This window comes from Ovis aries, chromosome 14, assembly GCF_016772045.2.
Source record: "Ovis aries strain OAR_USU_Benz2616 breed Rambouillet chromosome 14, ARS-UI_Ramb_v3.0, whole genome shotgun sequence".
NCBI lineage: Eukaryota > Metazoa > Chordata > Mammalia > Artiodactyla > Bovidae > Ovis > Ovis aries.
The window spans coordinates 45,151,871-45,167,893 of NC_056067.1; the positions used below are offsets into that span (position 1 = coordinate 45,151,871).

A 16,023-nucleotide genomic window follows, 5' to 3' on the forward strand; every position below is an offset into this window, starting at 1 on the left:
GTGACCCTGGAGTACAGGGCCATCGAGGTCAGAGGCTCAGACGGATGGGGATGAGGGAGCTTTTTGAAGCTGCCAGGGTCCTGTGAGGCCATGTGCGCATGCCTGCACGTATGCATGTGTGTGTTTGTGTGTGTGTGAGGGCCACTCGTGCCTGAGTGTGAGTACATCTACCTGCCGCTGATCTGTGTCCTGCAGAGCGCGGTACCTGAGCCCAGGTCTCTTTCAGGCAGAGGCAATTTCTACCCTTAACCACCAGAGGGACCTTAGGAGAAGGATCTCCACTTTGCTAACCCTTCCTTGGTTTGCAGATCTCTAAAATGGGGTTAATAATAAGACAAGGTTGGGTTCAAAGACCTCTGAGCCCGGCCCGGAGTGATACGTGTGGCCTTAGTGACGTCTCCTTTTTGTAGGATAGGAAACCGAGGCACGGAGTAGTCTCTTGGGCTGCTTGAGCTCTCTCACTCCACAGGGAATGGCAGCGTCCAGAGCTGATCCCCGATTTCTTGGCTACCAGAGCCTGTGAGCCCAGCCCACCCATGAGGATGCCAGGTGCGCTGTCCTCCACGGGGGCCTGGGGGGCCACAGGATCTCAGGGACAGGGTGCTTTGGGGCTAAACAGATCAACACAGGTTTGGTGGTGTCTCCGAGTGTGTGACCACAGTGTGTCAGCCTGTACATGTCACTGTGTGGCCAGCGGTGTGCCTGTTTGCCCATGTGTGAGGATGTGAACACAAGCATCTGTGTGTGTGTGTCTGTTTTTATGGTTATGAAACCACAGCGTGGCTGCTTGTATGGCTGTGTCCTTGACTGTTTCTGCTTCTCTGTGAACCCACATAAATATGTGTGTGTGTGTGTGTGTGTGTGTGTGTGTGTACAAATGGATGCAGTTTGTGTGCCTTCACATGCCCGAGATTGTGTAGGAGTGCTGACCTTAAGCCCGGTGACCTTAAGCCCAGGCTGGGCCCAGTTCTTAGGAAGCAGTGCAGAAAATCATTGGCACCCACCCTCTCACCCTAGCTCAGAAGCTGTAATGTGGCTTTGAATGTATTCAAGTGTGTGCGCATTGGTGTATTTCTGTACAGACAGTGTGTTATCTCTGTGACCATTTGTAAGTGTGCTTAAAGCTCTGTGTCCAGCTGGGTCTTTGATTGTGTCTCCATACGGGCACCAGCTTGGTGCATATGTATGTGTTGTGTGTGTATACAGATGTGTCTGTCCTGATGTTTTGTGACTGGTGTAAGAAGTGCTGGTGTGTGTGTGTGTCTTTGGGCTTCTCCCTGGGTGTGTAATTCTGAGTTTGTATTTACGTACATGCATGTATTTGTCTTGTTTTGTGCCTGTTTATCTGGGTCTTTGGGTTTCTGAGTGTGTGTGTGTGTGTGTGTGTGTGTGTGTGTGTGTGTGTGTGTGTGAGTCCTCATAGTCAGCAGCAGACAACTTACTCACACACTGAAATGCCCCTCAGACAGCCCTGTGGTGCTGATGAGGGCCTTGGAGGGCACCGGGGTCAAGGGTCAGTGGACTCCTAAGCTCTTAGGCCATGTGACCTTAAGCCCAGGCTGGGCCCAGTTCCTAGGGTGCAGCACAGAAAATCATTGACACCCCCTCTCACCCTAGCTCAGAAGCTCTCTGAGCAGTTTGTGAGGCTGGTGTGTGTGTGTTTGTGTGTGTGTGTGTGTGTGCATGCCTGCCTGTAATCCGGCCTGCCTGCCAGCACCTCCTCTCCCCAGCTTTCCCCATCGCTGGCTGCCTACTGTTCCTCCTTCCGAGCTGAGAGAGTTAACCTAGCGGGCCAGGGCGGTCTGGGCTGGGGGCCGCCCCCTGGCCCCCCTCCAGCCCGGCTCCAGTTACAGCCTCGGGTTGGGGAGGGTAGGGGTGGGGTGGGGCTGGGAGGGGAGACCGCTGAGGGCAGCGCGGCCAGCTCTGGGCCAGGGGGTCCAAAGTGCTCGGCCCCGGGGCACAGCCGGACGTTTGGGGGCCTTCTTTCGGCAGGGGACAGTCTGACTGGGGTGAGCGTCCCCCGCCCCTCCCCTCCAGGGCCTCACCCCTGGCCTGGCTGGGCCGCCTATTTTGGGAGCAGGAGCCGCTTCCCAGGCAAGCCAGACCCAAGAGGAAGGGAGTGTGGTTGGGACGTTGGGGTGGAAGTGTGGGTGCAGCTCCGCCCTGCCTCTGCTGTGGTGCGTGCACACTGGCTGGGTGTGGGTTTCGCACACTCGTGTGTAGGTCGGTTGCCTCACTGAGGGCTCCGGAGGCCCAGATGGGGACTAATACGTGTGCCTGTGTCTCCACCCCATGCCTTGCTCCAACCAGAAGTTTGGGGAGCGGGCGCCGTCCCCATTGCAGCCCCACTGTGTGTCTGTATGCATTGCGCATGCGTGCATCGTCCCCACCCCTGGCATCTGTCTTCTATCTCAGTCCCACCAGCCCGAGCCTCATGTCACTTGCCTGGTGCTGTCCGCTGGTGAAAGATGTCACCCAGAGGCAGGCCAGGGGATGTTTTCCCTGTTCTCATTGCTTCCAGAAGAGGAGAAGGGGTGGCCTTTCCCACGGGGGCAGCTGGTGGCAGTGAGGCAGCCCGGCCTCACCCAGGCAGGGTTGTGCATGACCCCCAAGTGGGGGGAGGAAGGCTGTTGCCATGGTGGCCTGTGCGAGGCAAATTCCTCCAGGGTGAAGTGGGAGATATTTATACCCAGGGTCAGGCAGAGAGCGGGCCAGCGGCCGAGGGCAGGAGAGCCGGGCTATTACGGACACAGTGAGGCCGTGGTGTGCGGGCAGGTGGCCCTTGGGCGTTTCCTGGCTGTCTCGTCCCTGGCAGTGTCTGTCTCTCCACCTGGGTGGGGTGAGGCATCTGCTCTCCCCTGCCAGGGTAGGTGCTGGGAACCCGGGGCCTGCAGTGGGGGAGGCCCCGGCCTGCGGGAGATCCTTGTGGACTGTGTGGGCCTCACCCCTGCCCTTGCTGCTGGGTGACCCCCTTTGTGTGGGTTGTTTTGGTGACACTGTGTCCTGGTGAAGCAGGGGGCGCCTCTGTTTCTCAGGGTGACCAAGCCGGATGATAGATGCTTTTGGAATTAAGTCCCTGGACTGTCTCTGACTTAACCGCTTGGGTTCAGGCCCCAGTGGTGGGAGAATGAGGGCATGCATTTCCTGACCTTTGGTATTCCCCAGGACAATGGCATCTCTCAGCCACATCTTGGTTCTTTGTGTGGGTCTCCTTGCCATGGTCAACGCAGGTGAGTCTGGGGGAGGCAGCCCACTACCACCTCAGCCACAGGGGTGGCAAGGGTAGGGGAAAATTCTGCAAGAGAACCAAGCTGGAGCCTCCAGTCTGAACTGAGTCTCAGTGGGGTCTCACGTGGGGTCTAGTCACAGGCTGGTATCTGGGGGAGGGGAGAGGATGCCCCAGGTCGGGCAAAGGGGGAGGGTGGGATGGAGGCCGGCTTCCCATGAACGATGGAATCATAGACAACCTGGAATGAGATGGAGAGCTGAGGCAGTCAGGTGCCTCCTGCCCTACTCCGGACAGTACAGAGAGGCAGCCAAGACCCAGAGAGGGTGGGCAGCCTACTCAGAGTCCAACAGTCCCCAGACTCCTGCCCCGAGAATGTAAAACTCCCACAGGGTCTCGTGATGCTGCTCTCTGTCCAGGGTCCCAGGAAGCATCCAACCCTGATTTCTTCTTCTCTTTCCAGAAGCACCACAGGAACACGACCCATTCACCTACGGTGAGGGAGGGGCATCTTTCTCTGGGTGCTAGGTGGTTAGCCTGCCCTCTTCTCATTCCTCCCCTCTCCCTACCTCTCTCTGTTTCTGTCTCCATCATTCTCTAGACTCTCGGTGTTTATATCTTTGTCATTCTCATTCTTTCTCTCTTGATTTGGCTCTCTGACTCTTTCTGTCTCGATCTCCCTTTGTCTCTGTCTCTCTGTGGTGTGAGTCTCTGTCTCTCCATGTGGTCCCTCTCTGTCTCTCTGATTCTTTCTCTTCTTACCTCTTAGTATCCCACGGCCCATCCTCTGTTGCCACCTGCCTTTCTCCTCTCCCTGACCCCCTTTCCCTCTCCATCATTCTTCCTTACTCGATTGCTTCCTCCCTCCTCCTTGCCCTGTCCACCTCCTCCCTTTTCTCCCTGATCCCCCTTCTCCCACATCGCTCCCTCCTCCTCTCACTGATGTCCTTTCTCTCCTCTTCCCCATCCTCCCGCTTTGCCCCTTCCTCCCCATTCTGCCCCTTTCCTATCCTTCCTCCTCCCCTCCCTGCATTCACCCTCCTCCCTGCATTCACCCGCCTCCCTGCTGCCCACAGACTACCAATCCCTGCGGATCGGAGGCCTTATAATCGCCGGAATTCTCTTCATCCTGGGCATACTCATCGTCTTGAGTGAGTCCCCCTATCCTGCCTTCAGTCGCTTCCGGTGTCTGCCCCAGCCCTGCCCAACCTCCCGCTCCGCCTTCAACCCCGCCCCTTCTGTGCCCTTGGCCCCGCCTTTGTTTCTGTCCACCCAACTTTCCGCCCTCAGCCTCGCACCTGTTCTTCCCCTGCCCTCAGCCACGTCCCAGTTTCTGCCCTTCCCCCATTCCCGCCTCCGGCCCCGCCCCGTCCTTATCCTGCCTGCCCTCGGGCCCGCCCCGCCTCGATCCCCGCCCCGGCCCCGCCCCCACTTCTATCCCCGCTCCCGGCCCCGCCCCGTTCCTATCCCAGCCCTGGACACGCCCCCACTTCTATCCCCGCCCTCGGCCCCGCCCCCGCCCCTGCCCCACCCTTATCCTCAGCCACTCCAGCCCGGGCACGCGAGATCTGTGGCTCGCTGTGCGGCTTACAGGGGAATCTCAGCGCACTCCTCTCCATGCCCCCACCCACAGGCAGAAGATGCCGGTGCAAATTCAACCAGCAGCAGAGGTAAGAAGCCTCTCTGGACCGTCATCTTCTCTCGCTCTAAAGGAGCGTTGGGGGTGAGGCCAGAAGTCCACTTGATCCACAGACCCGTCGGCAAATATGTATTAAACACCTACTACGTGCCCAGCCCCAAGCCAGGCCTTGGCACCAAGCCACGAGTTAACTGCCCTCTCTGTATGTCTGAGCTTCCAGCCAAGTGGGGGCGGTGGCCATGGGTTCCAACAGACCCACAAATATAAAACCACAAAGCATGATAAGTGCTGTGAAAGAGTCGGGGTGAAATGAGATCACCTCACTTGGCGGCCCAGTTTAGCTCAGAGCCCTGTTCCTAGCTCTTTGATTTATCGTTAAATAAAATTTTAAAGCCCAAGCAACATATGAATATCTTCTTCCTATTAAGATACTTGTAGATGTTATTATAAATAAAGGTAGTATTTTATTGTGTCCCTCGTTCAAGATGCTATTTCATTATGTGTTATTTACCTCTCACACCATCTCTATAAAGTAGGTGCTGTTATTAACCTCATTTTACAGATGAGGAAACCGAGACATGGGAAGGTGTTCACACGCCCCAGATCATTCAACTGGAAGATGAGGGCTCTAGGTTTCTAACCTAGGCTGTCTCCAGGCAATCTGCCCTCAAGTTGCTTTGGCTGTATACCTCCTCTTCCAAATTCTAGTTCCTTCCTCAGCACTGTGGGAGGTACTCGCTGTTATCGGCTTGGAGCGCCTCCTGCCAAACACTTAAACTGCTCCTGGGTTGCACTGGATTTTCTGGCGGCTCCAGCCTGCTCCTTGCCCATCTGTGGGTCTCAGTGGATTGGTCTGTGAAATGGGGCCGGCATTGGGGTCTTCCGAGTGTAGCTGTCTCTCTCCTTTTCCACCCCCCAATTCCTGATACATCTCCTTTCCCAGGACTGGGGAACCTGATGAAGAGGAGGGAACTTTCCGCAGTTCAATCCGCCGTGAGTCTGGGGAGACTTCGGGTGTTTGGGAATGCGAGTTGATTCCAAGAAGCCCTTTGCGGGCCCTCCCTGGGCGAGGGGGGTCGCGGGGAGGGGCTTGATCTGCCCTGCCGTGCCCCGACCTTTCAGAGGAGCTGGGGTGCCCCTCTTGACTTCCGGATTCTCTGTCTTCCTCCTCAGGTCTGTCCACCCGCCGGCGGTAGAGACACCTGGCGCGATGGACCCCTGCCAGGTCCCGCAGCTCTAACTAGGCTGGGGAAGGGAGGAGAGAGGAGGAGGAGGGGGCAAAGGGCTGGGGTAGCGGGCCTGGAGGGCTCTCCTGCCCCTCACCCTTTTCACCCCCACAGGATTCCCCTGGCACTTGACGCTTCCCACCCACCTTCTGCACGCCCACCACCACCTGGACTGCCCTCTTCCCTAGCCCTGCCCCCCACAGACTGCCGCTCAGATTTCCAATAAAACGTGCTTTTCTCTCTTGACAGCGCTGTGCGAATCTGTCAGTCCCTTCGCGGTGGAAAGCCTGGGCGCCCCCTTGGCCCCGGCAGAGGGCGCCCCCACCCTTGGGGAAGGGGCGGGGACGTCGGCAGTGGGCGGGGGCGGGGGTGGGGGTGGCCGGGACGGGGGCGGGCTCTCCGGGCCCCCATTGGCTACGGCCCCCCGAACACCAGGGCTCCCCCCCCATCTACCCCTGACAACAGTCGGTCCGGCTTCCAGCTGCTGCAGCCAGCGCTCCTTCACCGCCTCTACATCCAGCCGCCCCTTGCTCCGGCCCGGCATGGCGACCCAGGTCCCCACAAAGGGTGAGCGTCGCCTGGGGAGAGGGCGCAGCGGGGCTCCGGGATCTTAAAGCTTGACAGAGGATCTGGGGGAGAGCCCAGTACTGAAAGGGGAGGGGAATGGGGAAGGGGATGTTCCCTCCTCACATGGGCGGAGGCCCCTGCATTGCACCCCTCGGTACTCCATTGGGCATCCTCTCCCGGTGGTCTCGGTTCCTGTGCGGGACCGTTGGTTGGAGAGCAGCAGTCCCGGGAGAAAGGATGCTCGGACCGGTAGCTATAGCAACCGTGCAGCTGATCCAGCGCAGCGGTAGTAGTGGACTCGGAGAAATGGTCTTCGAGGGTGGGAGCCGCTGGGTTTGCAGCCACAGAGGTTCTCCCAGATTTCATGGTCCCTGCGGAACGTAAGGGGACGGGGTCCATTTCCCTCTTTTCTATCCACCGCCCCCCGCCCCACCCCAACCACCGCTTCTCTCTCTAGTGCTGGCACCTGTGGTGGGTGTTTCCTGAAATCTCTGACAGGCAGGTTCAGAGGGAAGCGAGGAGAAAGAGGGAAAGACAGGAGCTGTAGGAAGTGAGAGATGGAGACAGCAAGAGAGAGGGAGGCAGTAAGGAATATAGAAAGAGACTGAGTGAGACAGCCTGAAAGAGATAGGGACCAAGAGACAGAGGGAGGCGTAAAGACACAGAGGGGGAGAGAGCGAGAAGGACCGACAGCGTGAGACGGAAATGGGAGAGAGAAGGAGGGTGGCACAGGGTGGGGCCTGCACCACTGCAGTGAGCCCCCATGGGCGGGGATGGGTAGCAGGACCCTCCTTCCCAGCCCTCATTCAAGGGTGTTGTCCAAAAGGTGCATTTGGGTGTGCACACGGATGCCTTCCCACCTCCCTCCAGCCACACAGAGATGGACATTTCACACCATTTGCCCGATTAGGCACCCCTTAAATACTCGCTCCCCACAACATTCCCCCTTTCTTGAGCTTACTTGTGCAGAGGAACAAGGGGGAAGAATGCTTTCATGGTGGGGGAGAGGTGGGCAGGGAGGGGGTTTCCAGCCCTGAGAGCAGGGTCAGGCAAGAGGCCATCATTGCTGAGGAGCCTCTGGCACTGAAGGGAACCCCAATTCCACTCTGATCTCTCCTTCCCTGCCCCCTTTCCCGGCAGGCGGGGGCTGCTGCACTGAACCATATCTGCAGAATTTGAAGCAGGGCGGGGAGGGGGGGCAGTGGGGGGGGCGGCTGCAGAGGCTGGAAGCCACCCTAGGGAGAGGGGGCAGGGTTGAGCCAGCAGCCCTGGCGGGAGCCCAGCGCTTCTTTTCGCAGAGATGGTGGTTAGCAGGATCGATGGCAGCAGACGGGCAGAAGTGGGAGGAAGATGCCCTGCCTCCCATCCCCCACACACACCCTTTCCCCAGTCACAGCAGGAGAGGGGACCGCAGGTCTTGGGAAACCCGGAGGCAGGAAACGCATGTTGCCTGTCGTAAACCGCTTAATGAAATTAATTAACAGATCGTTAGGGAGGGGAACGGCTCCCTTGCACCCCTAGCCTCCACCCCCACCTTGTCAGAGAGCAGGAGGGAGTGTTGGGGACAAACAGAAAGGAGATGGAAAGGCACACCTGGGCCTGGGTCCCCATCCTTAAGAAGGACCCTCAGCTTGGCCACAAGTCAGTTGTTCAGGGGCAACAATAGGAAGTACAAAGGGAGCAGAGGGAATCAGGGCCCCAGAGTTAGAAACCCAACCCTCAAGTCCCACACAGGACCCCATCCAGCCTGGGGTACCCGGATCCAGTACCTCTCCTCACCTCTCAAGATGCTCCAGTTGCCATAGTAACCACCTCCTTCCTGATTCTCCCTGGCAACTGGCCAGGAGTGGTGCACATTCCTTCTCCTACCTCCTGGCTCCACCCTTAGCTCAGCCTGCCTTGAGGACCCAGATTGCTGGGACAGCAGGAACTAGAGAGGAACTTCTGCATGGAGCAAGGAGCACCCCAGGAGGGTGGAACCAGAGAGGAACCAGGGAGGATTCTGGGGCAGGCGCTCACCCTCTGGGGCAGGGCTTCTCAGATGGTTTGGGGAGGCAGGATGTGTGGAAACACAGGGGACAAAAGCAGGATAATTCAACTGTTCCATCTCTGATGCTGCCTAGCAGGGGTTCATTCATTCATTCATTCATTCTAGAAAAGTTTTTGAAGAACTTTATAAATGCCAGGATTAACAGCAGAGATGAGTCGAATAAATTTGCTCTGTATCTGGTAGGGGAGCTAGGACAGAGCAGAGATGATTCTAAAATAATATTTTCCCATCTTGATGCTTTCCCACCTTCATGATTTTTGCCCTGTCCAAATATTCCCCACACTGATATTTAACATTTTTTCCTTCAAAGGATTAACTTTTAAAAAACTTTGTTAGCTTTATTTTATATCACCTCCGCAAATGGAAAATCAGGATTTTTTTTTTGTCTTACACCGAAAGCAAGTATTAAAATTATATTAAACAACCAATTTCACTTTTCTGGGCCTCAGTGTTCCTCTTTAGTGGAAATAGAATGAAGATAGTGCCTATATCAGAGAATGGCTGTGAAGATTAAATGTGGTAATATCTGTAAAGTGCTCAGAAGAGGGCCTGGCATGGAATCAATGCTATCAAGTGCTGCTTAGATAAATAAATAAAGGAGAAAATCAAATAATGTCATAACAGTCTACTTAGATATTATTACCGGCTAAAGACCCTGAGCCCAAGGCCTGTTTTCTCTTGAGAGATTAGCAAGGGTTGGAAGGTGTAGAGATAAATCAGCTCCTTTTTAAGAATGTCTCTTTGGACAGGGAACTGAAGAAGGTGAACTTATGGTGAATCGGTGCTCTTCAGGGTCTTGGATCAGTCAGTTTAAGCTACAGTATGCAGTAACAATGGCACCCCACTCCAGTACTCTTGCCTGGAAAATCCCATGGACGGAGGAGCCTGGTAGGCTGCAGTCCATGGGGCCGCCAAGAGTTGGACACGACTGAGCGACTTCCCTTTCACTTTTCACTTTCATGCATTGGAGAAGGAAATGGCAACCCACTCCAGTGTTCTTGCCTGGAGAATCCCAGGGACAGGGGAGCCTGGTAGGCTGCCGTCTATGGGGTCACATAGAGTCGGACACGACTGAAGCAACTTAGCAGTAGCAGCATGCACTACCAAGGGCTTCCTTGCTGGTTCAGCAGTAAAGAATCTGCCTGCAGATGCAGGAGACACAGGTTTGATCCCTGGGTCGGGAAGATCCCCTGGAGAAGGAAATGGCAACCCACTACAGTATTCTTGCCTGAAGAAATCCCGTGGACAGAGGAGCCTGGCGGGCATGGAGTCACAAAAGTGTCAGGCCCGACTGAGCTACTAAACAACAACAAATGAAGTACCAAAAATCCCAGTGATTTCTGACAACCAAAGTAGATCTCTCTCTTAGATTATGTGTCCACCACGGGTTGACTAGGGTCTCTACTTCCCAAAGAAAACTGGAGCAGCCACAATCTTGAACATTCATGTCACCAAGCCAAAGGCAAAAGAGAGCTCTTGCATGGGCAGTTAATGCTGCAGACCAGACTCACGGTTCATTGGCCAGAATTAGTCACATGTTCTTCCCAACCTCAAGATAGCCATCCTTGCTGAGCCTGGGTGGGGGAAGGACACTAATGACAACATCTGGCATCACCCTGGCACCCCCAGTACACCCCCCTCCCCTAGTGGGGCATGTTTGGCAGAATTCCACTCTAAACAAGGCAGGGTGTACTACAAGCTGTCAGTGTGTTAGGGAAGCAGCAGGATGGGTTTCGTGAATGGGAAGGATGTTCTGAGTTCTCCTGGAGGAGACTACCGTTTGAGACAGGGAAATGGGAGATAGGGAAAAGTAAATACACACATACACACACACATTAGTGAAAGTGAAAGTGAAAGTGTGAGTTGCTCAGTCTTGTCCAATTCTTTGCGACCCCATGGACTGCAGCCCGCCAGGCTTTTCTGTCCATGGAATTCTCCAGACAAGAATACTGGAGTGGGTTGCCATTGCCTTCTCCAGGGGATCTTCCTGACCCAGGGATCGAACCCAGGTCTCCTGCGTTGAAGGTGGACTCCTGACCATCTGAGCCACCAAGGAAGCCGCCATACACATTATCCACATGTTAACATTTAGAAATCGGGGCGAGTCTTCTAGTGGATGAGTATGTTTTTATGTGGTACAGTTATATACATATACATGCATACATGCACACACTGGGAAAGTACAAACTCAGTTTTGAATCTTTAATTTGATGGTGTCCGAGAAATAAGTAATATAGGTAATAATATGAATTTTTGGACAGTTCCTCTCTGCTGGATTTGGTGGCAGGAACAAGTGGATGAGAGCTCTCAGAAGACTGAGAAGTTGTAGGGAGTGTTCAGGGGAAGCTGATACACTGAGCAGTTGGTTCTCCAGTGGGATTCATACTCCCAGCATCATATGCAAAAGAGAGTGTATACGTGTTTCTCAAGAAATGAGTCCATGCTTGCATTAGATTTCCACAGGGGTCTAGGATCAGGACTGCCATGTGTGGTTAGGTAAGTTGGGCATTATATAAGGGAAGGTGTCGAGCAATGGAGTGAGTTGGGGCTGGAATCCAGCCTATGCTCCAGTCTTTAAGTTTTGTGTCCTGCCATGAGGTTACATTGTCCAGAGCAAGGGGTCTCAATGATCTGATTTCTACACAGAAACCACTGGGCCAGTGGCCCCATTAGTATCCTCAAATAATTAAGAAGCCCAGTGTTGAAATGTTTTTCCCTCTCTCTCTGCCTTCTTCCCACAGTTCCTCAGGATCCTGACCCATTTTACTATGGTGAGTGGCAGATTCTGCGACGAGGGTACCCAGGGGCTGGGTGGAGGGGTGGCTGTAGATCCCCACAGGTCACTGTTGAAGTGGCTTCAGCTATGGCTTACATGTTATGTGCTGGGTCACTGGCCACATGACCCTGTGGATATAATTGACATCAGCCTGGCCTATGGAGGGTTGAATCAGACATGGGGAGGGGGTGCCCTCTAAGGACCCTCCTCAGGCTTCACCAGCACTCTGGGCTAGTTTGCTGGGGTCATCAGAGAAGCCAACCGCTCTGACACCAGGCTGGCTGGATTTGAATCCTGGCTGATCCACTCACTAGCTGTGTGGCCTTGAGCAAGCAACTCTGTCTCTCTGGGCCCTTCTGTAAATAAAGAACACTAAGTTTTCACCCATAAGGACTGTGGGAAAGATTTACTCAGATATCATTAAATCTTTCCATAGCACTGAAGTCAGAAAGTGACTCCAGGTCTAGTGGACCTGAGCCCAGATCCCTCTCTATATACCCTCCTGTTCTCTCCCTTTGTTCACTCATATTCTTCTCCATGTTCTAAGTTGTTTCCTGCCTCAGGACCTTTGCACTTACTGTTCCGTCTGCTGGAATACGCTTCCTCTAGCTCTCCACACAGCTAGCTAAGGCTCCCTTTTCTTCTTCAGGCCTCAGATCAAATAATGACTGTTAGGAGCCGTATGTCATGAGAGGCCTTCTTGAGTCCGCAACAAGAGAAGCCACACATAGATCTAGGCATGGTCCCATGACTGAGTTTTGTGGGGTTTTGTGTGTGTGTGTGTGTGTGTGTGTGTGTGGTTTTATGTTCTTTATCACAAATGAAAGACAACTCCCTGAGGGCAGAGGCCTGGACCACTGCTGGTCCAGAGTAAATATTTCTATAGATATGTACTGTGGCATACTAGATAAGAATAATTCTTATGAAGGAAAATAAAAGAAAGACTGAGATTAAGAAATGTTGAGGAGAGGATGGGAAATTCTAAACAGGACAGCCAGAGAAGGGGTCGCTAACATTTGAATAAAGTCCAGGAGTTGGTAAGGGAGGGACATTTGAGAGAGGAGCTTTCAGGAAGAGGGCCCAGCAAGTGCAAAGGCCCTGAGGTAGGACCATGCCTGATAGGCTCCAGGAACTGCAGGGAGAGCCTTGCTTGGACAAGAGAATTGAGAAGGAGAGCGAAGTGGAATGAGGTCTGAGAAGGGATCAGGACAAGATGGTACAGGGCCTCATGGGCTGTGGGGAGGACTCTGGCTTTTCTTTGCTATGAGGTGGAGGTTAGAGGGAGTGGAGTGGTGTGCTCTGAGCTCAGGAGGACCCTGATTGGACTCAAGTATTAACAGGATCCCTGTGGCTGAGGCGCTGAGTGGGGGGATGGATGATGGAGAGACCACAGAGAAGGCTGTTTGCTGAAAAAAGTAAATATATGCAGTAGAACAAGGGTCCCCAATGGTTGGGCCAAGGACTGGTAGCAGTCAGTGACCTGTTAGGAACTGGGTCGCACAGCAGGAGGTGAGTGGCCAGTGAGCAAGCGAGTGAAGCTTCATCTCTATTTGCAGCTGCTGCCCATCACTGGCATTACTGCCTGAGCTCCGCCTCCTTGGATTCCGATAGATTCAGGAACGCTATTGTGAACTGTGCAGGCGGGGGATCTAAGTTGCCCTCCCCTTATAAGAATAATCCCCAAACCATCCCTTAACCCCTGTCCGTGGAGAAATAGTCTTCCACAAAATCAATCCCTGGTGCCCAAAATGCTGGGGACCATTGCAGTAGAAGAAGGTCCTATCTATATCTATGGCTGAAGAATCCAGAGAAGGGTAGTGGGGAGAGGTCTAAGGGGAGCACTTGGTGTCCAAGGGCCATGTCTTTGATCCTCACATGAACCCATGGGAGAAGCCTGCAGCCTTGAACTGGGGCCAAGGCTCCAGGGTTGGGTGGGGGGGGGGGGGGCGCTGAGGAGCCGTCCTTACTTTGATGACCTCTAATTTTTCTTCCCCAGACTATGACACTGTGCAGACGGTAGGCATGACTCTGGCTACCATATTGTTCCTGCTGGGCATCCTCATTATCCTCAGTAAGTGTGACCCTTTCCTGAGCTCCAAAGCCCCTCCAAGAGGGCCCCTCGGGGTCCCCAGGCACCTACAATTCCCCTACTGGCTTTTGTCCAGACCCTTATGTCCTGTCTCCTTGTTCTGTTCTCTGTCTCTCCTAACAGGCAAGAAGGTGAAGTGCAGAAAGGCGGACTCCAGGTCTGAGAGGTCTGGCAGCAGAGGGGAGAGAAAGGGAGGGATGGGAACAGCCTGGGAGCCCCCAGGGGTGCTGCCATAACCAAAGGGATCCCAGAGCCAGCCAGGGGTCTCCCAGAAAGCCTGCTCAGTTGAGTCTCTTGATGCCTTTCTCATCTTTGCTTCCACAGCCCAACATGCAAATCCTGTAAGTCGGAGCTTCCCTCCTCAGGTGAGGGTGTGAGAGAGTGTGGTTCTGCGAGGGTGAGTGGGAGTGGGGAGGGGAGTCCAAGGGGACGTTGTGCTGGATCTCCCTAAGAATGGGGCCGCCAACAATGCGGCCGAGATTCCACACATCAAACCTGTTAAAGCATAAAGTTAGTGGGATGTGACATGGACTCCTAAAGAGTCCTAGAAGATGCCCAGAAACAAGTACCTAATCTTATAAAAGCAAGGATGAACTCATTCTTCAGAGGAAAGAGCCACAGCCTGTGAAGAGAGGGGTCCCACGTGGGAAAAGAGCGTTGGCAATCAGAATGAAGGCAGAGTTGAGCACTAGAGAAGGTAGGAAGATAGAACCATTTCTTGACTTTCCTGTTCAGTTAGGACAATCAAGGATGAAATGACTGAGAAAAAGGAAGGGAGAAGGGAGGAAGCAAGGGGGGAAAGGAATAGAGGGAGGGAAGAAGGCAGGCAAGCAGAAAGGAAGGAAGGAAGGGCTTAAGAATCATTGTATCAAAAAACAAAAGGAGACACATATAGAATGCAGATTTTAAACACTGATATTGGAGAAGAAAAGAGAGAATATAGGAGGGAGTAGGGTGGGGGGTGGTGGAGGATGGGGGTGGGGGTGGGGGGTGGAGGGTGGAAGAGAGGTGGAGGATGGGGATGTGGAGAGTGGAGGGGATGATGGGTGGAGGAGGGGGAAAGTCAGGTGCAGAGAGGCTATAAAGGAAGGTGGAGAGAGATGTAGGATGTAGGAGCAGGGATAAACATGTAGATGAAAGATTGTGACTCCTTGGGGGTGTTCATTTTAATTATGTAAAAATATCTCGACCTGTTTTTGATGGAACTGTGTCCTTTCCAGGGACTTTTAAAAAACCAGAGATGGGAATCTCTTTGGCTCTTTTGTTTTTAGAACTAAAAAAAAAAAGGGGGGGCCTTGGGGTAATCAACATTTGGAGGATTTGATGTTGAATTTCGTGTGTTTTGTTTCATGTTTATTTCGTGAGATTGAAGAACTTAAAGGGTCACTTTGTGAATGATGAAGGGGTTGGCCCAGACACCTGACCACAGTCTAAGAGTATATATGAGATTTTGACCCATGACAGTTGAATGATGGTCCCAAGTGGGTGGGAGACAGGAGAATTCCTGTTGTATACCAAGTTCCAGAGATGGGGTGTTGGGGTGTAGGAAGAGGTTGGGGGCTTGGCAGAGGGATGGAGACTCTTCTTCTGGAAGGGGGACACCCCAGAAGAGCCCAGGGTGGGCCAGGGGTTCCCAGCTTCATCACAGGTGCCCTGTGGGATAGGATAAAAGCCACCAAGGTGTCTCTATATGGACCAGACATTGGGGTGCAGGGAGGCAAGACAACATCCGAGGGCTAGCTCAGGGGTGACAATCTGCAGGCTTGACCTCAATGCTGGGGATGAAGGGCCCACTGCCACCCCTCTTGTCTCCGACTGACGTTCCCCGGCTCTGTCTCTCTCTCTCTTTTTCTCTCTGTCTCTCCCCAGCCCCCGGAGGTGGCGGCGTGTAGAACCAGTCGCGGTCACCTCCACTGCAGTCCCTGCCTGAGAGCGGAAGCCTGAGGATCGGGTGGAGGCGGTGGGGACCCCAGCCTGGCCCCGCCCCCGGCAGCGCTCCCCTGAATGAGCCGCCCCACCCACTCCAAGGCTGGAGCCGCTGCACCTCCCTAGGCCTTGGCAATGACGACCCCCCAAAGAGCCCGTCTGCATCCCAGATCCGGAGACTCAGGCCTCCATCTCCTGGGGTCCTGAGTCCACGCTCAGCCCCTCGCCGTCCCGGGGTGCTGCTCCCAGGGACTACCCTGTCTCCTCTTAGGAGACCCGGACCCCGGCACCCTCGGTGTCTATGTCTTGAGCTTAATAAATCTGCGTTTGGTTTTCCCCCCTCTTCTGTGTGTGTGTTCTCGTCTGTGGGGAGGAAACCGGGGAGGGGGCAAAATCGAACCTGGGGAGCTATCTCTCCATCCCCAGACTTACCCCCTTCCTCTCCTTCCCCTCCGCCAGCTCCCTAGTGGCCTCCTCTCTCGGAACCCCTCAAACTTCCGCTCCCTTCCCTCCTTGCCACCCCC

At 54.3% G+C, this 16,023-nt stretch overlaps 2 protein-coding genes across 9 annotated transcripts; both read left to right on the forward strand.

Annotated features, from left to right (window-relative positions):
* The first annotated feature begins 406 nt into the window (after positions 1–406).
* Positions 407–6,337, forward strand: FXYD1 (FXYD domain containing ion transport regulator 1). Of its 8 annotated transcripts, none has more exons than XM_042231979.1 (8): positions 407–549; positions 3,166–3,230; positions 3,690–3,722; positions 4,303–4,377; positions 4,860–4,896; positions 5,809–5,858; positions 6,039–6,090; positions 6,206–6,337. In XM_042231979.1, exons 2-7 carry the CDS (start codon positions 3,170–3,172, stop codon positions 6,059–6,061), a joined length of 279 nt encoding a protein of 92 aa, XP_042087913.1. In that variant the 5' UTR covers positions 407–549; positions 3,166–3,169; the 3' UTR covers positions 6,062–6,090; positions 6,206–6,337. The 8 variants fall into 8 exon arrangements, with proteins under 8 accessions (XP_042087913.1, XP_012045553.1, XP_042087912.1 ...); XM_042231978.2 differs by lacking the exon at positions 407–549 and adding an exon at positions 1,940–2,009; XM_012190163.3 differs by having other exon boundaries at positions 6,039–6,337.
* Positions 6,338–6,548: 211 nt separating this feature from the next.
* FXYD7 (FXYD domain containing ion transport regulator 7) lies at positions 6,549–15,842 on the forward strand. The gene is made up of 6 exons (XM_027977447.2): positions 6,549–6,658; positions 11,450–11,479; positions 13,481–13,555; positions 13,697–13,739; positions 13,898–13,938; positions 15,443–15,842. The coding sequence occupies exons 1-6, from the start codon at positions 6,634–6,636 to the stop codon at positions 15,463–15,465; spliced, it is 237 nt and encodes a 78-aa protein (XP_027833248.1). The 5' UTR covers positions 6,549–6,633; the 3' UTR covers positions 15,466–15,842.
* The last annotated feature ends 181 nt before the right edge of the window (positions 15,843–16,023 follow it).